The following is a 27,715-nucleotide window of genomic DNA, read 5'->3' as shown; positions in this document are numbered from 1 at the left end:
AGCTGGCTTTCAGATCTTCGTTGGTCTGGGTCTTTGTGGACCTTGGGTGGTAAGAAACCCACCGGCAGATTCTCCTCGGTTCATCGGCAACTGACTTTCTACGGCGGGACAAAGCAGTCAATGGTGATGGCAAGGGAGCCCATTTTATCAAATGTGGAGCGTTAAGGCTCTGGTCGGACAGCACAGCGTAAAGCTGTCCCCGCTTCTGGGCAACACGACTCGACGGGCTTCCAGCGGTTACGGCAAACCTCGATGACGATTGACTTCGATGTCCGGATGCTTCACTTCTGGTTCTTGGAACACCCAGTCTTCAGTCAGCCAGTCAGCAGCCTTTCGAGGACAGACTTCCAGGGCGCCTTGAAGATCATCATCTTTGCACGATGTTCCCTCGTAGCTCGGGAAGAGGTCTCCTAGCCAGGTCCTCTCTTGGAGACCACAATCTGCTTTCAGATTGCGTTGAAGGAAAGCAGCAGCAGAGCCTTCTTCCAGCTGGGCTTCAAGGTTAAGCATCAAGTTGCGACTTCAGCTTCTAAACAATTCTGGTCAGTGAGAGGTCCCCAGATATACTGTTCTGTCCCTCATTCACACTGCTGAGCCAGGCTTAGGCAGCCAATCATTCAGAAGGGCATTTAGCAGGCAGGCAGCCAATCAGGCTCATAGTGCATTCAGGCCATGCTCTTCCATCCAGCCACTCACAACAAGGAATGTGGTTTGGGGCAAGCACCCAGCCTTTCAGCGCACCACACTACATTCATACCAGCTTCGGGCAGGTCTGTCTAATTCATTGTGTCACACACCAGAAACCAGACACCCTTAACATGAAATGAGTATTGATCACACACTCCATTCACCCAGGTCCCTCCCCAAGGGTGCACCCACAACATACAGTACCCTGGGAGGGTACCAGCCAGTCTGGCCTGGACTTCCTCCCAACAGCCAGTCAAGGGAAGGGTCAGAGTCAGGGCTTCTCATGACTGGGAAAACAAGTTAACTGACAATTGAAAGCAAGAGGCCACATGGGCCATCTTGTCTCCTATCAGGAATCAATTGATTCCAATGGCAGGGCCTGGGTATCCCAAAATGGAGGATACTCAGAGCACCCGTCAAATTCAGCATGGAGCTGCCACCAGCCCATAACCTGCTCTGTGGGCCAGATACAGGTGCTCAAAAACATATACTAGGGGTACAGGGTTGTACCCATGGGTGCCATAAGGGTATCCCAAGGGTCTGTTCACCATAACCAAAAAGAGGAAGAGAGCCCCACATGGACTCCTGTGCAGAACACAACACAGAACACACATGATAAGGGAGTAGAGGACAAGAACATGGATGCCCTGTCCCCTGCAATGCATTACAGCATCACAATATCCTCCTTCCTCTCAAACAGATACCAAATTACACACGCCTCCCTTCTCGACTCTGCGCCCCCGTTACCAATGGACTACAACATAGTGCTTCTCCATTTCCCCTGCTCTTTAACATCTACCAGAGTTTCCTCCCTGCTCTCATCGGTTCACACAGCCAGTCTTGCCAAAACTAAGCAGGCGACACCCACATCATTGTCATGATCCCAAAGGACACCTCAACCCCTCTCCCAACCCAAATTCAGGTCTCACAGAATTTGGCCACTGGATGACGACTAACCACAATCTCAACAACAGAAAATCTGAAATCATGATCTGTGGGAAGACCGCCCTCTTCCACCAACCCACCCGTGGCCGTCCTCCCTCGTCCTAACTTCAACATAGTAAAGAACCTTGGATGCACCATGGACGCAGATCTGACACTTAGCAACACATCAACTCTGTCACAATCATGCTATCTACACCTATGCATTCTCTGCATTTTCCCCTACCTCACCTACCCTCCGAGTGGCAGCAATCACAACCATTGTCATCTATTGCCTAGACTATGCTAACTCCCTATACCTGGGCACCCCTGCATCTCAACACTGAAATCTGCCAACTGGTTCAAAACACTGCAGACAGGATCCTCATGGCCCTAGGTCCCAGAGAGCACATCACACCCGCCCACTGTGTCCTGCACTGGCTCCCTGCCTGGCGATGGTGCACCTTCAAGGCTATGTGCATCACACACCATGCGCCACACACAGTCCCAGAAGACCTACAACACAAGCTCACCCCAGAAACCTGAGAACAGGCACAGCTCTTCTTGTCATCCCTTCCACCAGAATAAGGGGATCCTGCTTCTCTGTCCAAGCACCCACAATTTGGAACTATATCCCTTTTAGCATACACTGCATAGGAGGATCAGATCGCCTTATGGGAGGCACCCAAGACCTAGTTCTTCCCACCTGCGTCCTGAGGGACCAAATTCACTCCCAGACAGGTAGGCAGGCCATCGATGAGTCACATGAGACAAGTACCGAGCACACACAAAGGATTCCGGTAGACACGCATGCCAGGATCTACACTCCATCAATGAAAGAAGTATTCAGCCAAACTCACATGTACGCATCACACTCTTATCTCAATGGAAGGTAGCCATACCCCTCTCAAGGAACGACCACCCACCCGAATACATCTGCAATTATCTGCTACCCAATCTCCTAGCTCACATCACCTCTGGCACTAGAATGCAGACAAGTCCTGTGATAAAAATGTGGTCTAGCTGGACACAATCAGTCTCCTTGACTCACATACTCTCCTGACAACCTTCACAGCACCTTTTGTTATGGCCTCATACAAGTACCCAAGGGTCAGCGGTATAGGGCAGCTCCTGAAGAAGCAGTTCCAGGTCGTGTTTGCCAGTGATCTCCTGGGAAGCCTACCGCCATCAACCAGCAGCAACTGACAAGGTAGGCGAGGTCTGTACAGGGGCAGTTACTGCTACCCATTAGACTGTCCGCCCATCTTAGTACCCTATTATTGAGCATATGGCCCTTTAGGAACGTGCATATGTAATGGATGAGATCACACCAGATAATGGAACCAACTCAGGAAGATGGCAAAGTACTGTTTTATTAACAATTATCTAAAACAGGGAGGTTACAACGATCATCAACGGACGGATGCTAAGTGACTCAATGATCTCCACACAAAATATGGTTTGCATATGAAAAATACGTCAGTGCCATCATACTACGCGGCAATGGTTATATATCGGGGGTTGTGATGGGTTAAGGCAGACATTCAAAGTATACTTTTCTATAGGGGCCAAGATTGTTATTGGTTGTCCATTATCAGGTGGACAACTTCTGTACCTCCAAAAAACATGTAATTTCAGAAACATTAGATACACAGTTTTTTATTGCCCTTCAAACTATAGTCCATATAACGAAAGACCTCAATATAATTGATTGCCACGCTGGTGCCATGTCTGGGACATTCGGTTCATTTAGCACCATGTAAGCCAAGACCCAGGTGCAGGCAGATAGGACATGAAGTTACCTCACCACCCAATTAGCCCAACATCTCTTAATGCCCAGGCCTTCTGCCATGAAATTGGCTTTGTACTTGGCCTTGCAGAATATCCTTGTGTTTGGGAATGCACGGGAGTTAGAGCACTCGCTATTGTGTCTGGAACTTCAAGTTCAAGCTCTATTTCCATCCTTGGCTCACATGACGGGAGACGACGATTTGGTCCATTTTGCAGCTTTTAAATGCTCTAAATGAATTAAAGTTTGCCACCTGTTGTGTTTTATCTTGCACCTTAATGCGAGAAGGTTCATCCTCCACTTACTCCTTCAGAACAGATAGCTGACCTTGCTTCTTGAATCTTGACTCCAGGCCAGGCAGCCTTGCCCTTCAGCTTCATGGGCCTATTATTGTTGCTGCAACAGTTTTTTATTCCAGCTTCATGGGTTCTGGCCTACTGAATTCATGATAACCAATGTCCAGTTTCTATACAATGGCAGCTTCGCCTGTGTCCTATTCACTACTCATAGCCAGCTTCTATGAGGACTTAATCGACCTTGCATTTCAACAACTGTACATTTATTTTACAGAAGTTTTTCGGCAGCAGTTCATGCACATGTAATCTGTCTTTTCTATATTGGGAAACTCACTCGATTCTTTACTCCGCCATTAGTTTCTTCAGGATCCATACATCATCTTTAGCCAGTATCTCAAGACGTTGTGCACACTTATGACGTCATTAATTCATTGGTCAGCTTCTTTTCACACTCCTTCAGGTTATCATCAAGTCGAGGATACATTTGGTAGGGTGGTCTCAAGGGGTATCTTCTTCCGAACACTTGCTGCGGTATTGGTATTATGGCTGGTGTTAGGCACTGCACAATTTCATGTCTCCAACACATGGGAGATAGGGTGGGGCGGGATCTCATGCAGAGGCACACAGCTGCTCCTCTACATTCTCATATTGCCTAAAAGCCTGTAGTTAGTTGCAGATATGTATGTCAGCCATATCCAATGCCTAAGCCAACTGTGTCGCCTAGCCAGATCTCGCATCTAGGTAGATTGCGTTAGCCATTTCTCGCATTGAGACAGATTGGGTCAAGAAGCAACATCTCACATGTAGGCAAATTGTCCGCTGTTGTACTCGCAGCGAAGACACTTAACCTCCGCACTCGTAACCCAAACCTTGTAGTTTCCGTCTGCATGGTTATGCCCCCATTTAGGAGTCCCTCCCTCTTTCCAGGTGTCCCAAATCTGGGTTTGACTGCATTTTACTGTCTACTATTGTGTCCCCATTTGAGCATTTCATCCCACTATCCAGATGTCTCAAATGTAGGTGCTACTGTGGTACCCCCTCCAGGTGCCCCCTCTACCCAGGTGAGCCAAATTATGCTCACACATCTGTTGCACCCCAGTTGGACGTGCCCCTTCTAATCAGTCTCATATTCCGATGAGTTTGCAGCGGCACACCATGACAAGACCATTGTCCTTCCCTCACCACCACCCTTACCCCCCCCTCTCACCCCCACACCTCCTCCGAGCCCCTCTCCCACTGGTCAGACTTTTGCTTCAGGGAGACCATGAATAGCGAGACCAATCGCATTGGACCAAGAAAAAGAATATTGCAGTCGAACTCCATCCAAGCAGACAATACGCATACCTTACACCACACCTGTGGACAAAGGCCAGAGGCATGGCAACCAATCCATGCACCCTATGGCTATGGTATTCCCGCCTAAGCAGCTTGAATAGCTGTCCACACTGAAACCCCTGACGTAACTCAAACACATCTGTCATTGGTATTCAGCAACAACCTACGAAAAGAAATTTGGTGTTGCTGGGCACACATCGAATCTTCCGCACTAGCTAAACCACCAACAGCACCCACCTCATGCCCGACCTCCGGGTCGCTTACTGAAGCGTAGCCAGCCCATCTAAGTCCTAACAAAGCAAAATGCACACACATTTTTTAATTAAACTCTTAGAACCTCCTGCACATAGACTGCGGTCACTGAGGGCGTTCCAACCACAAAGCGCATTTAGGCCATACAAATGGTGAAAGGGCGCTATATAAATGACAAATACAATACAATAAATTTGAGCCCTTGGCTCTCTCCTCAAGACCATGACATCTTAGAGCAGATGTTGATTTCAGTAGCCCATGTTCCCTAGAGCTAGGAAACTGTTGGGATGCCTCTTTGGCTTCCTGTATTGCACGGAACAAACTTCTTCAGATAATCAGTTACCAGAGTATTCCCTAGGCCTTTGCAGGGGTCCACACAATCACTCTTGTGGGGAGATGGGCTGGGGAGATCACATGTGTGTTCATGCAAAAGAACAGACCAGGAATTTAAGACAAGTGAGACAAGAAAAGCTGCAGCCCATGAGATGTGGTGGGGTCTAAAGATAACAGTAGCTGGGAAATAATGGGAAAATGTGCAATGAAGTGGCACTGCATGGGGTTTTCTTCCTTTTACATTCAGCAGAATATGGGGCAGGAAAGAGGATGTATCCAAGATGGGAAGCACGAACACACGTACTTGGCAAGAGCCAATTTCGGATGAATCGTGTTCCTGCCCAATTCTGAAAATAGAGCCAGTCCTAAAATTGATAGACAATAGTAGTGCGGACATCCACACAAATCCACCTACATCAATTGTGCCATTTTCATACATTGGATCCTTCCTGCCAGCACCCATTTGTAGCTATTCCTATAGGGATTTATCCTGGCCATGGGCATTGAAGGGGTGGGTAATAACCTCACACCTACAAGAAAGTGTTCCTCCACATAGGCCATCTCTCCCTGGCTGTACCAATGCAATAGCTCCATCTTAAAAAATATAGCCAAAACTACAAATGTGGCTTTCTCCAACCAAGAATCAGGCACTTTTCTTACATTGTAGCACAACTGGACGGCAAAGCAAGTATACCATTTATCTGCCACATACTTTGTGTAAGAGACTAATCATGGTGTTCACAATCTCCATAAAAACCATTATACCACCCCCCCACTGCAGAGTATTTTTCCATGTCTACTACTGAATTCCCTTTCTTACACTTTTGGTGGAAAAGACAATACATGTGAAGGAGTCTTTGTGTTTCTCCCAATTCTCTCCCACGAGCATACATCTCAACATGCCCCATGTAACTTGAGACATTGAATGCATCACTTAAGGCACTGTAGCAAACCAAACATCAATCCAAAGAAAACAAAATAAATCGCTGCATGATCCAGTACAGGGTTGGCAAGAGCTACTGGGATGGTACTGTCCACAAGTATAAGAATTTGTACCAAGATTCTTCTGAGAAATTTAATTGATTTACATTAAAAAAAAAAAAGAAATAACATTAATTTACCATAATGTTAATGACTTCAAAAACAGGTTTCTTTCATTATTTTGGATTAGTAGCAGTCTCAAAAAAACTGTCAAGCATATCAAAATGTAGGAAACCAATTGGGACATTCATTGTGAAGGCCGACACTGCATGATATCCACCAGTGCACAGCAATCTGTGTGTAGCTCGAAACAGCAACAGCACTCTGGGCTAAACGCCACACCATGATTCCACACATGGTGTGGCGTTTAGCCCAGTTTTTTTTTAGCAAACACTGTACTCATAAATTGCACCATTTCAACCCAGTATTTAAAGGCTGAAAGTCCCATGCCACAATTTGACATCCCTGTAGATCTCCCAGTCTGTGTACATAGCCAAAGGGGATCAAACCTAGTAATGTTTTCCCATCCCATGGCTCTTCTTAATGTCATCACCCTGTATTCACCAACCTGTTTTTTTTACAGTTCTCTGTTACTTAGTAACTAGCCTATACATATCAAAATATATACTAACCACTGTTTACTTGTCTAACCAAATTACTTTGTTCATACTCCCGTTTCGTGAAACATAGGCTGAAACAGAACTCTTAAATCATGCTTTTAAGTCCTGGCATTGTTAGCTCATCACATTAAATTCCTGTTTAGTTTTATAAATGTAACTGGACAAGGAACAGAATGTAGTCCAGCTAGTAGTTTTCCACATTTACTTAAAAGTAAAATTGCTGTTAGCTCTCGAATTCCTGAATTGGGAAAAGCACAGAGGTCCTCCATAGCAAGGTAAATAACATCTCAACCTTTAATACAGTTGGGGTACTACTGCCTTAAAACAGAGGGCTCAGAATCTTCAAATGTAAAACATAATTCACAGTCCTACCATAAACAACAACACACAATGCTAGATGTACATTTTTCTTGCAAGCACACACACAGTAGTTTCACTTTTCGGATTGAAAGCCTACAATTACCAGCATGCAAAGTAATGCTAACCAAAAAAAATCTAAAGAAACAGACTGAAACAATCACAGCCCCTGCTTGGCTTCACATGGCATGCAGATTTACGCATCCCTTCCAATACACATTTCCCCATTTACTTGTGTTATTGATAGTTAACCCCTTGTTGGGACACAAAGCCCTTACAGCCCAGATGCAGCCCCTCCTCTCACTGTGGACACAGTTTTTGACTGTTTTCTTTGCAGGAAGAAGAGGGGGGTTTAAGGGGGGGGGGGGGGGAGGCCCCGGGACTTCAGACACCAAAATAAACACCCATTGCTCACTTGGTGTCTGATGTGAAGAGCTACTGGGAGGTCTCAGGAGAGCTACCAGTCGCTCGTTAACTACTGTTTGAAGACCCTGGGTCTAGTTTCTATAAGGCATAGCGACAGATTTAAGAGGAATCAAAACATGTTTTTAGAAACAGATGAAATGTATTTTCTTAATTATAAGGACTAATTTCCTGCACATAAGGTATTTCAAGATGCTAATGTTCATTTCTTGCTCAACACCTGGGAATCTTGTTGGGACTGGATTTAATCAATCATTGTTTTTGGTAGCCACACCTCCTTCCCCCTCCCCAGACCCATACCATGCATGCCTTATTAATGCAGTTCATTTCTTACTCGCACTTCGGTTTTGCAAGCAACACATTTTCTATCTAGGGTTCTTCCATTGCCATGCCAGTCTGTCCATCCCCATGCAATCAGTGCTCCTTCAAGTTGTGTACTCTTTATGCTTCCTTCAAGTAATCTGCTATCATAGATGCCACAACTGTGTGTGACTCGTGCATGAAGAACACATGCTCAGCCTTGGGTGCCAGTTTGATTAAAGCTTTTGCAGCATATTCTTTTCTCTACACAAAAGGGATTAGCATTCTTTGTGCATTGCTTTTGCCAGGTCGATCAAGTGGTGCTTTGTTCAATACGTACTGTCGAAATTCGATTCCAAAATCATCTTCATTATTAAGTAGGGTAAGCCCTCTATGGTTGCATGCTCAAATCCAAAGGCTGCTGTTCTTTTGTCTTCAAGAAAGTGAACCCAGATGCTTAAATGGGTTATAATTCGGTTTCCTACAAGATGTGTTGGTTGGTAGAAAGGATTAAGTGTGGCAAGAGAGGGTGCAGGTCAATAAGTCATGCGTACACAGAAGCAAGTGTTAAAGTTTTTTGGGGGGGGCTGCGGCTGAGCAGCAACAAAGATGGCTTGCTCGGGACCTGGCAAAATCTGGATTAATTTAATATCCTCTCTGGTGCCAGATCTACAGTTTTAAAATCTGTGGCTGGTGCAGAACATACAGTGGCTGCTTCATTAACTGATCCGATGGTGGAGTGGGAGGAGCAAGCCTCGGTGGTGATCTGCGGTGCAGCGGGGAGGCTGAGCCTGGGGAACACGAGGGCGCTGCCAATGTGCCTTGGTGGGGGAGGGGCCACAAGATCCTGCAGCCTGGGCTGAAACCAGCAGGCTGCTCAAGCTGAACCGCTAACCCTGTGTCAGAGGTGATTCTCGTGACAATGAGCCGAGTATCCAGAGCACGGAGGAAGGGAGACGCTGCTGCAGTAAGAGTGGAAAGTGGAGGTGTGCTCACCCTGGATTCCTATGCAGCATTGGCCCATAGATGCAGTGTGTCCTGTGTGAAGGCATCATGAAGCAAGACACAGACTAAAGATTCAAAGTTCAAAGCAAACTGGTTGATTAACTCAAAGTCAGGATGGTAGAATGCCCAACTTGCCCTATGCTAAGGTGGGATTTCCCTACGTGAATAAAACTAAGGAAAGCCAGAGTCTAGGAGTTCAACTTAAGTCCTTCTGTGTCCAAAACCTATGCTTGCCCTCACAACTAAAGCTAAACAACGTGTACGGAAGTCAATAATGAAAGAAATAGTGTTCAACATAAAGCTTTGTCTAGCTCTTAGCTTATTCTATAGCTCCCCTTTCCTCCCACCCCTCCCCTCCCTCCAAGTACAAGAAAGTGCCACAAAAGTCTACCTTGTACAAGGTTGAACAATTCCACACAATCCGGTTCCCTTCCCCAAGTTCCAAGTAGCACAGTTCAAAAGAAGGGGGTCTTGAGGCTCCGTCCTCAAGAGAACATTCCGCAGTTCATCAAGTCTCAGGGTTCCCTTCCCCAAGACTTCAACGTAGCAACCAATGTTAGTTTCAGTCTTTCAAAATATAACTTAATTCTAGGTGAACTTGACCCTCCTTCAGGTTTATGTCATCAGTTCACTTACAGCGCTCCTTCTTGGTTAAATCCACAATGTCTTTTGGCTTTCACTTTGTAGGGCTGGCTGGTCTAGGTGCAGTTGTCAAACCACACGGTCCACCCATCACAATTCACGCAACCAGGACCTCTAGGCTCTTCAACCCACACAGGTTCTTCAGTATTTGCCCCGATGTACAGATCCACCTTCGCTTGGCTTCCCTTTGTTGGCCTCGTGGCTTTATATACAGGTTAACATTCCCTGGGCTTCTCTGCCTCAGTCTCTTGTCCTTGCCATTATGTGTCACACACCTCTTTGCCAGTCTTTGAGCTTGCAGCACTGTATTCATCCACAAGATTAACTTTGGGGTGTTCTCCTTCATGCCCACCTTTTTTGTTGCTCTCTTTTACATTTTGTTCTTTTCTCCATAGGTTGCTTTTACATGGGCACTCTTCCTTTTGACTTTCATTAGCTATTTATTTTGCCCGTAACGTTGTATTTCAACTCAATATGCAATATGTTTGATTTCAAGTGTTTCGTCAACTCGGTATTCAATATGCATAGTTTAGCGTGGCTTCCCGAGTCGGTTTGATTATTGATGTAGGAGTACGTTCTGCATCCCCATCCATCTCCAAGTATTGCTACCTCGTTTTAAAGGGCCCTAGGTCTATGGGTTCAGTATATTGAAATATTGGAATTCTAAAACCACGCCTGCATGCGCTGAATGGCTTAACGAGCTCACCTACGCCAATGAAAAGGGAAGAGGGTTATGTGGCAATGGTTGTGGTGGCATGTCGACCGAAGGACATTTGGGGTCCGTTCCGAAGCCATTTACCCCGCACGCAACAGGATGGGGACCCGCAATGAAGTGTGTTCAGGATGGGTACTTCACTCATACTAAAGCAAATTTTTCAGCTGCACAAACCGAAGGTGAGTGTAAGTGTGTAATATCAGTATTGGTCCTGAACGCTTTCCAAGTCGGTGCATTGTGATTCAAAGCATGTCAGTGTTTATTAAAAAACGTTTTTTTTTCCCCGTGTGCAGCTGCTAGCATTTATTTATTAAATGCTAGTGATTGCTGCTTAGCCTTGCTACAGCCATTAAAGATTGTACAATTGTTTCTGAGTGTTACTGCAACTCATCAATCAGCAACAGCACTTTAACCGAGAGCCTCACGGTGACCGTATATTTGGAATCAACAAATATTTCATTGCAACACAGAAAATATTTTCACCAAGTGCAGACTAAAATTGGTGATTTTGTAAAAGCTACACTATAGTCTAGAAGAAAAGAAAATATATATATATAAGGATTTTGGATAGTGCCCACTGTGAACGGAATTTTTTCTAGGGATTTCCAAGTATGACGGGTATGCCACGGTGAGGTTAAATGATTTACCCAGTACAACACGCTTTGGTTAAGCAGTGAAGTCAGGATTTCAGCCCAGTCTGCAGTTTAGGCACTTAACATAGTTGTACCAACTTGACCTATGAAGATGTGTGTTAATGTTGGGGTTTCCAGGGGTAAAAAAAAAATAAAATAAAAAAAAAATGAAAAAATAGAAAAATTAATTTACTGATTTGTAGAGGTGAAGTAAGAAGAACAGATCACATGATAAACAAACCAGAAAAAATATAAAACAGTTATTCAAACATGTTGAGCAAGAATAATATGACGAGCTTCATTTCCCCCACCTGAAGAGACTTAAAAACACACAGTGAAAGAAAAACACATGATAAAGTCACCTACTTGTGCCCATTGCTACGCGCAGCAGGCACCTTTTTGCCCTGCTCCCATTTCTAATCACCAAACTTTCACTCGTATGGAGGATAATGCTAGCAGGAAATGTTGCTCCCAAGCACGGATGTGTTGACACCATTTTAGGCTACAGCTTTTTAAAAGTTCTGCTAACAAAGACGCTCTTCTTTTCATTTGCACTTGAAAAGGAAAGGTGAATAAAAAAATTAAAAAAATAAAAATAAAAAACACACAGATGAACGGGAGCAGCGCTCTGAACAATGGCTGGCAAGAGCCGATTCTTCACCTTTGCAAAAAGCACCCGTTTCACAAGTAACTGCTAATTTAACCCACCTGGAGAAATGGCCTTGACCAGAGATCTGTAAAGATGGCAATTTATACCATTTTTTATGAGAGGACAATCTCAAAAATAAATGGGGGGGCGAGATCAAGACAAATGAATACAAAGACATAATTATGAATATCACCGTGCATTCCAGCAGAATTATTGAAATAAGTATATGCAAATCTTAAGAGAAATCTAATAGGATACTAGAACGAAAGAGGATGGACTAGATGCGGGAATGCAGTCGAACATGTGCAAAAGTAGTTGAAGTGGTGATATACAACTATCAAGGTACGCGATACTTAGCCCCTCAGATCAGTTTGACCAAACTGTACCTTGGTCGGCTTGACAGGGACATTTTCGCCCACCTCAGTGGTCAAATTTACCGAAAGTCTGAAAACAGCAACAGCACATGTACAAGTACCAAGACTGCAGAACTGAGTCCACTCACAACCTGAACCTGGATAGCGGGGTGGCTCCACGCCTGGTCTTACGTTGCCCCTTAGAAATAAGGCTTTCTTGTTCTTCTTTTGGTGCCTAAATGTTTCGGAGAATCTCTGGAGATAATGGAACTACACTGCCACTGAGCATTCGGGTTTGGCAAAGTCAATCCTCTGCAGATTTCCTTCAACGATTTTCAGCAATCAAACCACGTAGGTCACCTCAAGGAAAAAGATAATTGAGAATACGGAATCTCCAAAAAGTCTTCGGTATTGTGAATGGAGCCAAGCGACACAGGGCCTTTGGGACTTGCAGAAAGATGCAATGTGTCCCAAAACTCTGGCTTCTTGCCCAGTCGACATGGGTTGCCGCACATTAATCAGGGTGTTGTTAGCCAAGGATGTCGCACTTCTGTCCAAGTGTTTAAGGGTTTTGAGGCAAGTAAACAGCTACTTTTTCCTCTGGTGAGACACTGCAACGGAGTCTTCCAGGGTCTATCCGAAGGTAGGTGTGGTCTACTCTTCAGGAGGTCTGCTCGAAGTCTTAAAAAAGAATCATTTACTGGTTCCAGATCCCAGGCAGATATGAAATGGCCTATCCAGACAGGGCAGAGGGTCTCCAGACCCCAAGTAACCAATTAATGGGGAAAGAAGTCAGTATTAGGACATTTACTAATCCCCTGTGGATACCAATCTGTGATCTTCCACACATTAGAGGTAGGCAAGTGTTATGTGAAGGACTGCCATCTGGCAAGTACATAGAATTGCTGTCTCTTTTGGTTTTTATTAAGTATACAATTATGTGGGTAAAAATCTCTCACAGAGGGTGGTCTTCTAACCAGACCTCACTCCTCACCCCAAACTCCACCTGTGCCTGGCTGAATCAGTACCCTGATCTCACGTGACACAGAGCAAGTTCAGGTCAAAGACAGCTGCAGTGACTGTCAAGTTCATCCTCAGACCAGCTGGAGAAAGGTTCCATCATCTGGTTCTCACCTTTCCTTCCGGTCCCCTCCACTTCCTTTAACACAAAGCACTTTGGATGTGATGTCATAAGGCAAAGTCCACTTGTTCCCAGTCAGGGGTTGGACCCTGACAGCAGTTTTGCTTTTATCCAGACACCTGAAGACTTTTGCCATTAAAAGAAGGCATCTCCTCCTTCTCAGATTCACCTTGCAACAAACACAATGAGGAAGAATTTTGTTGGACCTCCGTTGGGAGAGTTGACTTTCCAAAGCCCTCCACCAGTGAGGTGAAGACCGAGTGTCCAAGGCAGAGGCAACCTCTGTTCCCAACTCATCCCCAGGGCCTATTGGGGTTTACCTTCTTCTGGACCAAAACTGGAATATCTGCCAGTGACACTGACCAATGGAAATGTGCACCAGCCTCCCTAGGGAGCCAGAGAACAGGGACCACTTGTGTCCCAGAGAGAGAACACCTCAGAGCCAGAATTCCCACCACAGAACGACTATGGTCCGTGATCTGGATCTCCCTCTCCCCCATGACCGCATAAGAGCCATCACAACACTCCAGAACTGCTTTTGGAACTCACTCTTCGAATCGCTAACTGCACCTTCAAACCAGTTCACTTCTGAACCATGACAGCGGAGCATGTTGATGCGACTGAAATGCTCCACATAGCATCTGCCACCTTAGAAATGCTGTTTGACCCACCAGCATCTTCGCCCGACTTGAACTGCGCATCCAGTCACCAGCATCTCGCGGTTGAACAGACCATGGTGGCCCTCACAATCCACCCTTCTTCAAAGAATCTCTTTGAACTGCAACAAATTTGAGCTCTACCCTTTCTCGACCTCTGTCCCAGTCTAGAAGAATGTGACCACTGTGCTTGAGCTGCTTCAAACCACTCCAACAGTACCTATAAGCCTGGTTCGCCATTGTAGATAGACTGAGACTAGAGAAAAGTACTACTGACTGACAACTGCTCCCTTGGTCCATTTTTTGGGCTCTATAGAATGGTTAGATCATCATCACTCGTTCCTTTTTGCTCCAGAAGATATCTTTTTTACTGTCCGTGTGGTCCATTATTGACTTGTCTCCCCCATCCCCCTCCCCCTGTTTCATTACACAGAGTACTGCATCTTCTATTCCGGTAAATTCTCGGTTCTTTCCACAGAGGTGTGTTTTGTATAGTATTTTTCTCTTTAGTTATACTTGCAGATGTTTTCGACAGTTACACTTTGCTGTTGGGTTGCTACTGAATCACGGTTACATGGCTCTTGAGAGTGTACCCTTCCCTCGTTACCACAAAAGGCGAAGGAAGTATTTCTCTTAACTGTCCGCTTTCCCTTATGATTGTGATCATTGTTGGTTTATAGAAGTGTGAGGACTGAGGAAGTGGTTTCACTACTGCTCACCCTTGTACTCCCGCGGAGCAGAAATCATTTTGTCACATCTTTACAGGTAGAAATGGATTTGTCCAACTCAAACATCCCACTCTGGCCTTGTAACAAAGATGTTCTGGGGTGGAGGAATCCAGCCCAGTGGCCCAGCAGGAACACCAATCTATCCCCACAAAATATATACACTGCCTCGGTACACAGAAAAGGGGGCTATGGATCAGCACACTGGAACCCAGCAGCAACACAGAAACCTAAAATCACCCAAAATTCGAACCCTGCGTGAAACCCCTACTTTTAACACCAAAGAAAAAAGCCCCAAACACAAGTGTGTGTTAACTGCTACATTGCTGATATAAAAAAAATTAGAGGCAAAAATAAACAAGTGTACACGTGTAGAGTGCACGTTCAACCTAGATGTTTCTTGGCAATATGGGTCAGAGGTCTGCAACCCGTGACTCTTCAGATGATCCCTCACCACTGGCAATGCTGGATAGGTCAAATTGTAGTTGTAGTGCAACACGTCTAGAGAGCCAAAGATTGCAGACCCTGATACAGGTATATAACCCATGTATACGGCTATCCAACTTAATGGTACTCATCTTATCAAGCTTAGGAGGATAAAGTGCTGAATGGACCTGGTGCAATTTGATCCTGTGACCTTAAGGTCCATATGATGTATGCATTAGTCGACAAAGCCACAGCCACAAGTTTGATCAGCACTAGGTTGAGGGAGTGGGGGGGTGCAAACATTTTTTAAACACAAGATCAAATCAAACAAGCAAAGCATTTAAAAAGGGGCATCTGGCTGTTCCTTCTGTTGTTCTGTTAAAGGCATTGTTCATTCTCAGAATTACACATTTGGCAGCAATAGGGTCAATCTAATTTGTCACAGTGTTACATTGTAGGGCAGCGTCAGTCCTTAAATTCTCCAGCTTAGGACATGGCCACGTGTGTTTGAGCCCCAGGGTCACCCCGACAGTCTAACAACCCGTACAGTACAACAAATGAGCAGGGGGCACCCTTTCAACATTGCAGGAGAATGGCAGACGAAAGCCAGCAAACGGTGCTCATCAGTTTTTCGTTAATAGCCTTAGTCAACAGATACCCTCAAAGCACGAGAGGTTGCCCGCCAAGGACTATCCGCGCAGGAATATACTGGATGTAGGAGTAGCACAAGGCACCAGGCAGCCATAAAAATATTTGGGGGGGGGGGGTCACAGTTGTGGGATATATTTACCCACTCAGCAGTACTTCCCCCACATCACCAAGCTGCACTTCAGCAGAACCAGCAAAATGGCTGTGCTGGTTCCGGTGAGCACCATTGCACCCAAACTGTGTTTGCAGTAACAAAAGGATGGCTGCACTGTTTTGCCAAAGCGCCATTGTGCAAGATGGAACAGGAAGCACCCAGAGAAAGGCTACTAGGGTGTGTTCTTGTTTGTCTTAAAGAAATGGAGTGAAAAAGCAGTGCTGATTTGCTGCAAGCCCAAAGTTCCTATTGAAAAAGGGAACATTTCACCTTTAAAATGATGCCACTCTGGTGCTATTTGTCCCCTGTTTTCATCAAACTGCTTTTATCAAAAAGACCCGTTCATGCCCAGCCATATTCACATTGTGCTCCATCAGAAAAGAGCCTTATTCCTGAATGACAGGCTGTGCCAGTCAAACCTTAGAAAATCAACAAAAGCGTTCCTTCAGCTACACGGGAAATGCTTAATATGTACTACAAAATGTCCCAAAAAAATCACTGCTTGAAAAGAAAAATCATAGCTTTCTGTCCACATGTTGATTTCATGAAGACTTTTGCCCTGTACAGACTGTTGTGTAAAACAAGCCGATTACAGCTACAAAACCCATGTGGGAATCCAGATGGAAGAGGAAAAAACGAAATTTGAAAGGAATATGCCGGCTTTCACCAAATGCGTCAGAATGGGCTTTTACAAACCAGAGGGAAAAAAAGGCCCGTTTTAAAAAGTACAATGTTGAATGAAAGCTTGTCCGTGCCTAGCAATGTAAAGGGGTTTGTTGCTGGGGAAACATATATGGGCTGTTTTATTCAACAGGCTTGTTTTGATTCAGGACAAAATAAAGGACAAATAAAACTGTTAAACTGCATGGGCTGGATTTTGGAAGCTCCCAAAACAGGTTATTCCAGTTGGTCAGAGCTAAGGCTTCCCCCAAAAGCGAACCAGCATAAACTTCCAGGGCACCTGGATGATAATTGCTAGGCTGGAAAACGTTGACCAAGACAAAGAAACTTCACATACTAATCAGACTTGGGTCTGGGCTGGGCTATCTTACAATGGAACTTCTAGGACACGGATGCGCGAAGTGAAAAATCACACTTCCTCATGACTTTTACCAGAATCTCCAGAGGAAATCTCCATGCCAACCCTGGGTTGAGGGGGGTAGCCTTGGAAAGGCATGCCCATATATGGGGAACAATTATGACATTTGCCGCCAAGGACTATTTATTAATAAAAATGTTAAAGACTTTTATGTCTGCAACAAGACAGGACTTTGCAAAAATGTGAAAAGTTAACCGTTTAAATGTGATATGGGCTTCAATTTAAGATGTCATAGACTTCACTGACATATGGGGAATAGAAATGGCAGAGAATTGGGCACTATAAAGGAAAGTATCCATGATGCCATTGCAAAATTTAATACTTACATGCCTAATGATAATCCACACCCGTGTATAAAGTTATGGAATTTTAGGCTGAAGATTTCTCACTAAAAACGACAAAAACTGTTAAACGGACGAAACAGAGTCTCACAATCATGAGCTGCACAAAATATGTAATCTAATCATGTAATTTGTTAAAATGCTACTACTGTACAAATGTGCCATTTATGGCAAAACTGTGTTGTGGTCAAATTAACTGTGGGAGGTTTTGAACATTGTAAAACTCACATCATAAATCTGACATCAAGCCCTTGAAATCCAACCAGCTGAGAGCGAGGCAGGGACTATGACCCCTGACCAATCCAGTGGTTTAGAGGCGTGCTTAGCTAAGCCTGCCCTACCATATACTTCTATGATGTCACTATGCATTATAAATAAGAGTCCCTGACAGGACTCTACACACACACTCTCCTGAATTTCCTGATCTGCTCCATTCATCTCGCTGATTCCAGATTTCACTACAAGGCCAAAGCATTGCTGATCCTGTCCCAGCAAGGCCATTGATCCAGAAAAAAAAAATAATAATAAAATCCCATTAAAAAAGGGAAAATCTGTGGTACCTTTTGCATCCTGAAATCAGACCAGCTTGCTGCCCACTACCTGCATGCCTGCTGCAACCCTGCCATCCAGCTGTCCTTGCCATCCGGTGACCAGAATTGCCCGGCTGTTTGCTGTAAGGCGCGCCTGCCGTGTGGTGACCAGACCCAGTTGGCTGTTCCATAATTCCAAACCTAAGTGTGGAATGCGAGTATCTCCCCATCACAGAGAAACACAGTCTCCCCATCTTGACCCCTTTGTCTGTATTACACTCTCTAAGCAATCCTATGTATACCCTGGTAACTTGTTAAAACTGTTAGAAATCAAGGACAGGGTGCACAGAGAATTCTAAGTGCTAGTGCCATCTCTATTTTACATTTCTGTCTGGTGTAAATCCTAAGCCCTTAGTTATATTTTGAGTAATCAAACTAATTTCCAGTTTAAATTGAGCACTGGGGTGATAAGGTTGACCTCACGAATCAACCTTGCAGCTTACTGTGTTCCTCTTTAACAATATAGTCTAGATAGTTTAGTTTAAGTAACATTTGCCTTTATTTCAAAACAAGTTTTCATTTTAACTACTCTATTTTTCCTAAAACTGAACCCCATTCCACCCCGAGAATCTCATCCAAATCTTCAGCTACCACCATTCTTTCACTTTGATATTGTCCATGTGATATACATCTGTCCCCAGACCCAAAACCGCATTGCGATTTTCAGTGTTTCACCCGTTTTTATAAAAAAACATTTGGGTCATTTTAAACGGGAATTGAGAAAATTGCAACTATCCAACGTGTCATTTGGCTGCAGCATATTCTAACTTTCCACTCCTTTTCAAATTGTATGTTTCTTGTTGATCCATTGCGATTGCTAGTGGTTCTGCATTCCTGTTGCTGGGAGAAATCCTATTTGCCTCACACATTTAACCGCACATTCATTATGTATTTGTCCATTTCCGAGTGCCATTTCATGCCTTTGCAAAGGGTTTAAAATCCTCTCATTCTGTGAGGGAAGGTCGGATTTTGATTCTGTTTACTGCCCCTTTTCCTGGCTATCTGCTGCTTCATTCTATCCACTCAGAACCTGATTAATTGCGGACTGAGGGAATGTTGCAGGGGGAAACCTTACCTTGGGTGCTATCTATCCTAATTCAAAAAGTGCTCCGATTCATTTGTGCTTTGTATATGTTCCAGGAGAAGGTTAACCAAGTGCATTGCTTCCATTTTCATTGTAATTAACACCCCATTGGTGATTGCTGCCCCATATTAAAATGTTATGATTTCCTTTGAATCTTAAAGTAAATAAAATATTGCATTTTCACCAACCAGCCTGGTCCATTGTGACCCGGGGTATTTTAAAAGGGGGGTGTGAGAAGAGTTGTGTACCATCTCAAATTGAATCTGCGTAAAATAAAGAGAAAGGCATCTTAGTTGTGCGCTACATACTAGGCTGAGACCAAGGTGTGTGTCGCCCAATTGAAATCCTTAACACAGTAGAGGGAGGCACTAGGCAGCCATAGGAATATTATGGGTGTCCGAGAAGAAGGATGGCACTGGGTCGCACCATTAGCAAGGAGCGGGCATCCAGGAAACCACGCGTTTCTTAGAATGACTAACTCCAAGCACATCAAGCACTTAGATTTATGCCATCATCTTTTTAAGAGTAGAAAGAAGGAAACCATGTGTCAAGATTGAGTTACATTAAGAAGGAAACATTGTACAACCGTTTATTTTACTTACTCTTCCATCTAAAATAAAGTTCACCCAGCCTTTGCCAACCAGAACTCCTATGAGCTAAACTCACATGATGGAATGTTCACGTCTCTTGATTTGTGCACACATGGCACTGGGGTGTCCCCTTGGAGGTGAAGAAACCGCTACGCCACAGCACCATTCATGGTACATAAAGACTTTCCTGAATTGCATGTGACCTTCCATGACTAAAAAATGGTGGAACAGAGCAGCCCATGCCTTGTCTGCATACAGTAGCTTTTCTTAATGTGGTTCAAAAGTAATTGGTTGGCCACTTGTGCTCAAGTATCAAAAAGTGCTCTCTGAAGCACACAAGGTCTCCGTGCATCTACCACAGGGCAGACAGACCTGCATACCTCGCTTGATTATTTAATATTTAATGTGGCAGGTATCGGGGAGCAGTGACTGGAGAAGCATGCACCAGAGCGAGAGCTTGGTGGGGCAGATTCTCACTTCATGAGCCAAACAGGCTGGTATTTCAAATGGATACTCTGGTGAACTCCAGTGAGCATCCTCCAATCTGGAGAAAACCTACTTTCCAAACAGCCAGGTGGACTAGAGAGGAGTGTGAGTAAATAACTCCCTACCACAGAGAATACCTTAAATAATCAAGCATACTGATCACCACATTGAGCAATGGGGTTGTTGAGTAAGGAATGCAGGCAGAGAACGGATCCCTGCAGAACAGTGGTTATCCCACATAAGAAAGACAAACACTCGCAAATGTAGGGTACAACATCTCACAGGGTCTGTTCCCAAAAGCAAAACAGAGCAAAGGTCACATGACAGACCATGAGGCTCTCAACCTAAGAGTAGATGTGAGGCTAAGATTCTGACAGAAACTTTCCCCGGGAGAAGTCTACTGTGCAATGCTTGTATTAGGTTTTGAGAAACCAGGCTTTGCCACAACATGTTGTTCAAAGAAGCAACTGAGCTAGGGAACCCCCCATCTTCTTTGTAGGAAAAAAAGTCAAGAGAACGCATAGGTTCAACCTCATGCCCCACCCAAATAATCCTACAGACCTTACACAAATGATAAACTCTTGTGATCCTCGTATGCGGATCAGGACTGACACAAAGCAAAGGCTGTACTGCACTGGTGTGTAAAAAAAAAAAGATCCATGCCAGCACCTGTACTACAACTCGCCAAAAGGATTAACAAAACAAAAAAAAAGCCAGAATCACCTTTACTCCCTTTGGGGCCTAAAGTATTGGCAAGCATTGAAATATACATAAATGCCGCCTACAAAACAGCCGGTAGCATTTACAATGAAGTCCTATAGAATCCGCCTGCTTTTAACAGGTAACAACAAAAAAAAGCATTAACCCCGGCATCACAATTAGATACTGGATGAAATAAAGGCAGGTGTATTATATATATATATATATATATATATATATATATATATATAGGAACGAAAGCAGTAAGTGCACCGTGTTCCTCCGCTCCGCCTTACAAATCATTAATACTGGCATTACGTAAAAATGATGAATCACGTTTTACACATCCCTTTTACGTTACGCCATAACGTAAATGGGCGCCCTTGTTTCTTCTTGAGAAAAAGGATCAATGTCTTCAAGAGGCCCCTTCCTTTCTGGATAAAAAAAACTGTCACGTTGCCGTTGGATTGATCAGAAACCGGGTGGGGGGTGTGGGGGTGCACCCGATATCCACGATTGTGCTTGCCTGCATAATATCATGAAGGCCAGCAGACTGCACTGGACAATGCTATAGATTTCTGAGCGGAGAGACTTCCTGCTGAGGCAAGATAGCAGGTCTGTCTGTCGGTCGGTCCAGTGTAGCAGTGTGGGCCCGCTCGGAAGCAAACACATGCGGATGTTCCAGCTAGAGCGACATGTTCGTCGATACAAAGTTTTTGGGGCCTCATGGGCTTTCTAAGGCGCCGGTGAAGTGAAGTAGTCTCAAGGCATTGGTTGATCTTTTGTGGCGCGTCTTCTTCAGTGCAAAACATGTAACCTTTTGACATTTCAGCAGGCCACTGGGGCTTGAACCAGCGAGCCCCATTCAAACACCAATACGCACACGCCAAATGCAATGCTACACGTCCCACAAAGCACACAATTAACCAGCATTGGCAATGCCAACAGTGTTGGCTTTTGTGTAGACATAGGAAGGTTATTTGCCAAGCACTATTGAAGAAGTGTTAACTGAATTAATGGCAGAAGCTTGAAAATGGAGCAAGTACCTGGGCATATACCATCAGTGCCCGTTAAATGCCCAATACCTATACACAAGCCAAAACGGTTGGCTTTTCAATGCTTGTTTTTAACAAGATTTCAGTCAAGCACACGAATACTCTTTATAAATCAAGTGGTTGAAGGCACACCTGGTTAAGGCATTTTTATTACATCAGTAACGCATTGACAGCACCAATTGAAACCCTTAGCTCTCAGAATACTGCTTTGCGAAAACCCTGGCAGTCACTCCGTGCAAAGTTTAATTTTAAGGCCTGGTAAAGTTAGCTCTAGCGAGATCCCGGGAGGGTGTGTTTAGAGCGGGGAGAGGCAGGAAGTGGGTTGGAAAGCCACAGGGATTAGCATGGCCAGTCGATGGGTGGGTAAATAACCACACAACACCTGCAAGCACTGTGTCCGTCCACATACGCCATCTCTCTCCAACTGAACTCAAATGCATTCGTGTTGGTTTATAGGTGCACTAAAGTGCCACCTTCTAAACAAAACAAACAAAAAGCTGCAGTGCATTGGGTTAGTCAAAGGGCAAGTGAGTTTATGTTGCCTGGATCCGTGCCCAGGGAGATCAGAACACCCTACACAGCCGTCTACATGGCTGCACTCAAGAGGCTCGTTACGGTCATAGCCAGGCTGTGATTGTTCCAGACAGGGAATTAGGCCTAATCCCCCTCCCCCCCATGCACCCACTGGCGGAAGAGGGCTGTTCATCCCACGGTTCAGATCAAGGTAATGGCCTTAATGAGGTAACAGCAGCACAAACCGTGCACGCTCATGAGGTTCGGCAACATGGTGATGGGTTATCTCGCGCAGAAAGGCTTGCTAAAGACGCTGATGGCGGGAGAAAACAACCCGAAAACAAACTTCACCTTTCATATCAAGGTTGACATTAATCTTGAATTTGCATTGGGAGCCACTTGACCTCAGATGGAAGGTCCGCTATTGTTGTTTGGGTTGGGAAGGAAGAGGCACCGCCACTGAATGCAGCCAGCATGAGCATGCCTTCTTGCTGAGGTGACGGTCATTTGTCATTTTAGGAGCAAAACCAACATCACTGAATGTGCTGTAGGTGGGAACACTGGCATATAGTGGTACAGCCATGCTGGACATGTTTTGTCACACTGCATTCCTTACTGCTTTATGGGCAAACCCAATACGAGCATGTTCTTGCATGGGAATACTAGCATATATTGTCACTGCCAGCAAGAAAATGTGTTCTTACTGTAACATTACTGCATCACGGGCAACGGCAACACAAGCGTGTCCTTAGGTGGGCCTACTAATATATAATGGTACAGCCCTCCTGGACTTTTTTTTTTTTTAACACTGCCTTTATTACCGCATTATGAGCAAAGTCCATACAAGCATGTTCTTGTGAGCATACCGATAGTGGCATATACTGGCGCATTGAGCATGGTCACTGTGGCATTAGTACATTATGGGCAAAACATTAGTGGGTGTGTCCTTTGGTGGTAGTCGTGGGACTATATTGGCACAGGTATCATGGAGATGTTTATTAAACGGGCATTCAAACTACATTATAGCCAAAGCCAATATGAGCATGTTCTAATGTGGGAATAATTCCAAGACTAGTGTCTTCTAACAGTGGCTGGTGGTACTGGCCTTAGGTTTATTGGGAAAATCCATTATGGAGGTGTTTGAGCAAAGCCAACCCAAATGTGTTCTTACATGGTAAATGCTGGCATATACTGTGGACACAGAGATGCAAACGACTTGGAATCTAACCCAAATGTGTTCTTGCATGGAAAATGCTGGCATAAACACTGGACACCCAGATGCAAACGACTTGGAATCTAACCCAAATGTGTTCTTACATGGAAAATACTGGCATATACTGTGGGCACCCAGCAAACGACTTGGAATCTATTCAAATGTTGATGTATCACCTTACAAAAACAAACACAGTGCAAACAAAAAAAGGGATTGTAAATTGCATGGATTTTTGCTTATGTTTGTTTCCACAGAAAGCATACTGTAAAGGCACCTGCCCATAATTTTGAGAAAAATACCCCTTGATCAGTTTGTGCTCCCTCGCTACGCTCAGTCGCTCACTACTGGTTAATATTTACACCCCTCCACTGAAAAAAAGCACCAGCTGTTCCTGGAGAGATGCCCGCCAATGCCAGAAGCAGTAAGGAGCAGAGTATGCTAGGGCTCGCGGGCTGTGGCTTTCTCGCTCACTGCAGCTGAGCACATCTTCACGACATAAGAGAGAAGGGGCAAGACCAAGGGTTTAAACAAATCTGGAGCAAATGCCTAGAACAGGAAGGAGTGGAGCACCTGGCAAGACGATGTATGCCACACAGAAGATGGCAATAACTAGCGTAAATGGGGATTGCATGGAGCGGCGTGCTTGGGGATACAATGGCATTTGCGGCTAAATTGCCTGCATGGGCTGTGAAGGATAAAAGACAGTAAATGATGGACGGGGGTAGGGGGTGACACGTGCAGGGCAAAGGATATGCCAGCAGTGTAGGTGGCATAGGCGAGACTTCTACCAATACAGACAGCCCATGGGGAGCAGCAGGGGCACCTGCAGGCCTCAGCCCAATGAGCACAAAATACCGACAGCACCTCCAGGAGGCGTTAGGACTGGAGAGGGAAGCGGCCCTTCAGTCGTCAGGTCGCAAAGGTGCGAGGACGCGACACGTACCTCGCAGCCGTACAGCGCGCTGAGCTGCTCCACGATCCACTCCTCCAGCACCAGCCGCTTCCTCAGCTCCTTGCGGTCATACTTGACGGTCACTTTGCCCTGCTGCTGCCGGCGCTGCTGCTGCTGCCTCTGAGCCGCCGCGGCGGTCGCAGCGAGCGAGGCGTCCTCGTCCTCCTCCCTCGGTCCGGGCTGCGGCGTGCTGCCCAGCGGCGGGCTCTGGAAGAAGACCCGTGGCTGCACGGCGGCTGGGGCCACGGCGGGGCCGGCCTCGGCGGCGCTGCTGACGGCTGAGGACATGCTGCCGCTCCGCCGCTGTGGATCCGCTCGGCTGCCCGCGCTCAAGAGCTGCTGCTGCTGCCCCTCAGTCCAGTCTCTCTCTCCGCCTCCTCGGTCGGTGCACGCACCTGCCGCCTCCAGCCGGCACTGCGCTCTCCGCCGGTTCCAGCTACTAAAGGGAGGCGCCTCTGCTGCCGACCGTCCGCCCCCAGACACTGCGCCGGGCAAGGAGGGGGAACCTTAAAGACGCAACGAACGAGCCCACCTGTCACAAGCTCCTGTGCCCTGCCGCCGTATGAGGGAAGAAAAAGCATTTGGCTCCCCGCCTGCTTTCAGTGACCTACTGTTACCAAAGGCACTCCTTGTCACTGCTACATCTCCAGATATCCATAGAAGCATACGAGGGGGAAATCCCCAGAGGTATTTCCACCTGAGCAGGGTCCATTATAAACACGCCACAAATGAAAGTTTATTTCAGACACATTCCCAACAGCTGTCTTGTGTTCTTTGCTTGTGAGCCCTGTCTGTAATCGCCTGTTATTTCATTGGAGTTCTTGTAAAGTACTTGTGAGCAGGGCCGGCCCTAGGAATTGTGTAGCCAAGTGCGGCAAAATAATTGCTGGGCCCCTTAATTTGCAAATGATATTACAGGAAGTGACATTACACCCACCCGAACTCGGAAGATTGAAACGTGAGGGGAATGGAATCCGTGGTCAGCAGTTTAAGCATAGACCACAGCAGATGGCACATTAACCCAACGGCCTTCATTGATGCATGCATATTGATTTATAGCACACTGACTTTAAAGGTACTTTCTTTTCGCCTACCTGCCCCTTTGCCCCAAAACACACAGACTCTTGTTTTTTATGGCAGACTATGTGCTATACAAGATTCAATAACATGGCGTAACAGGACATAGGAAAACAATGTTGACCCATTCTCTATTGGGCAGTACTCTGGATGGCCCATGCCACTTTGGTGACTGGCAGCAAAATGAGAACAAAGTTAATGATGGTTCTTCTGAGGCCAGTCCTCTATGCTACAAGGGATTAGCTCATTTCCCCAGGATCACACACTGTGGTTAAACAGTGAATCTGGGATTTTAATCCATGCACAGATTAACCACTTGAACACCTACCTTCCAAGCTCCACTTGGCACAGATATTTAAAGTTTGGATTTCAAGGCTTACAATTATATATCATGGAGCAGAGCTCTCCAGTTTCCCATGGCTTTGCATGAGAATGCCATCCAGTTCTCATTTTCCCTGGCATTCTGGGAGTTGTAAATCTTCCTAAATGTCAACGGGAGAGAAAAAAAACTACAGGTCCCAGAATCCAAATGGAAAAAACAGGAACTTCATGGCCTTCTCACACATGGCCCTGAGAAACCTTAGAGCTCAGACAGTTTACTTATAAAATACACATATCTGAAAGCAACATTAAAATACATTAATCCTTGGAGACACATGTTAAAGCAAAAGAAAATTGTTGTTGCTTTATTTTCCACATCCTGAATGGAAAACTGGATGGCCCACAACACAAAATAGTAGAAGCCTGAAACAATTGTTTTAAGACTACTAGCTGGCTAAAGGTTACTTTTGTCACAAACTTCCAGCAGGCTGTTGTGCAAAGTGTTAAGAGCATTTCCCTGTTCACATAAAGCAACCCTTTTATTTTACATGTCAGACATCATAGCAAACGTTTATAAGAGGAACTTTATTTTAAGTGAACACCTTCTCGCTAAGCTAATGAGCCCATCAGTGTCAAATAAAGGATGTGCTGGATAAGAGAAAGGGGCATGTTGCAGGTCATTAAAAAGCCACAGGCTGCCCAGTTCAGGACGCTGTGTGTGGCCTTGCATAAGAATGGCAATCAGCCTGAGCTTTGAAACTGCAGAGACTAGAAATGGTACCCTTCGCGGCCTGCAGTGACTTTTTTCACAATGTAAATGCACATGAGAACAAAAGTCCCACCCTCTTTTGATGTGCATTTACATTGTGAAAGAAGCCAAGCCTGGCCGAGAAGTGTGAAGCGGCTGCATGATGGCTGGATACGCCACTGATTACAGCACTGGAGATTCTCAGAGGCTAAAAAGGTTCCGCCTCTGCGCGGGGCCCCGTGAGTGCAAGGCCAAGTGCAGTTGCACACGCTGCACTTGCCTAGTGCCGGCCCTGCTTGCTTGAGAGCATGCATGCTGTCTTTTGGTTTTCAGTACAGGGGTAAGATTTATTTATTTTACATATACTAAATCCTTAACCCCAATGCAATAAAGTATCAAGATTTGCACTAACAAGATGTAAACACCTTAAAGTAGTTGGTTAAAACGTTGTGAGTCTGTCATAAAATGGCAAAAGGAGCGAAAATATGGCTGCGAGACAGGCAGATTTAACGGTTGGACAAGGGACAAATGCCCATGGGCTTGTAGAGGAGGTCCCAAATAAGACCTCAACCCCAAAAGTATGCTTTTGAAGTACCAGGATCGTTCACACCGAGATATGTGACGTATGACGAGCAAATAAACCAGCAGAGAGCCGCAGTAGGACTCTGCCCAGTGCCTATTAGAAGAACAGCACCTATTGAAGTACCAATACCCAGAAAACCATGGACAGTAAGGTATCCATTAAGAAAACCATATCAACAAATGAAACAAAATGAAGATCGCTTAAGTACAGTCCCTGAAGGAAACCAAAAAGGCCTTAATAGAAGATGAATGGTGACATCATGAGGGCCCGGACTGACTCACAGATAGGAGAAATGACAACCAGACAATGATGCAAAGAGACGAA

General features: G+C 45.2%; 1 protein-coding gene across 1 annotated transcript in view; it reads right to left on the bottom strand.

Moving 5' to 3' along the window:
• The window catches only part of LOC138467267 (protein phosphatase 1 regulatory subunit 14C-like), a 677,926-nt gene that overhangs the window by 640,674 nt on the left and 9,537 nt on the right, over positions 1-27,715 (bottom strand). The window contains exon 2 of the mRNA XM_069607278.1: positions 24,654-25,168. Coding sequence (XP_069463379.1) covers positions 24,654-25,168 — 515 coding nt within the window. The remainder of the gene's footprint in view (positions 1-24,653; positions 25,169-27,715) is intronic.

The sequence above is a fragment of the Ambystoma mexicanum genome, chromosome 4q (genome assembly GCF_040938575.1).
Source record: "Ambystoma mexicanum isolate Mex_15411 chromosome 4q, UKY_AmexF1_1, whole genome shotgun sequence".
Classification (NCBI taxonomy): Eukaryota; Metazoa; Chordata; class Amphibia; order Caudata; family Ambystomatidae; genus Ambystoma; species Ambystoma mexicanum.
The sequence above is the reverse complement of the archived record's forward strand: the minus strand, read 5'-3'. Positions and strand labels throughout refer to the sequence as shown.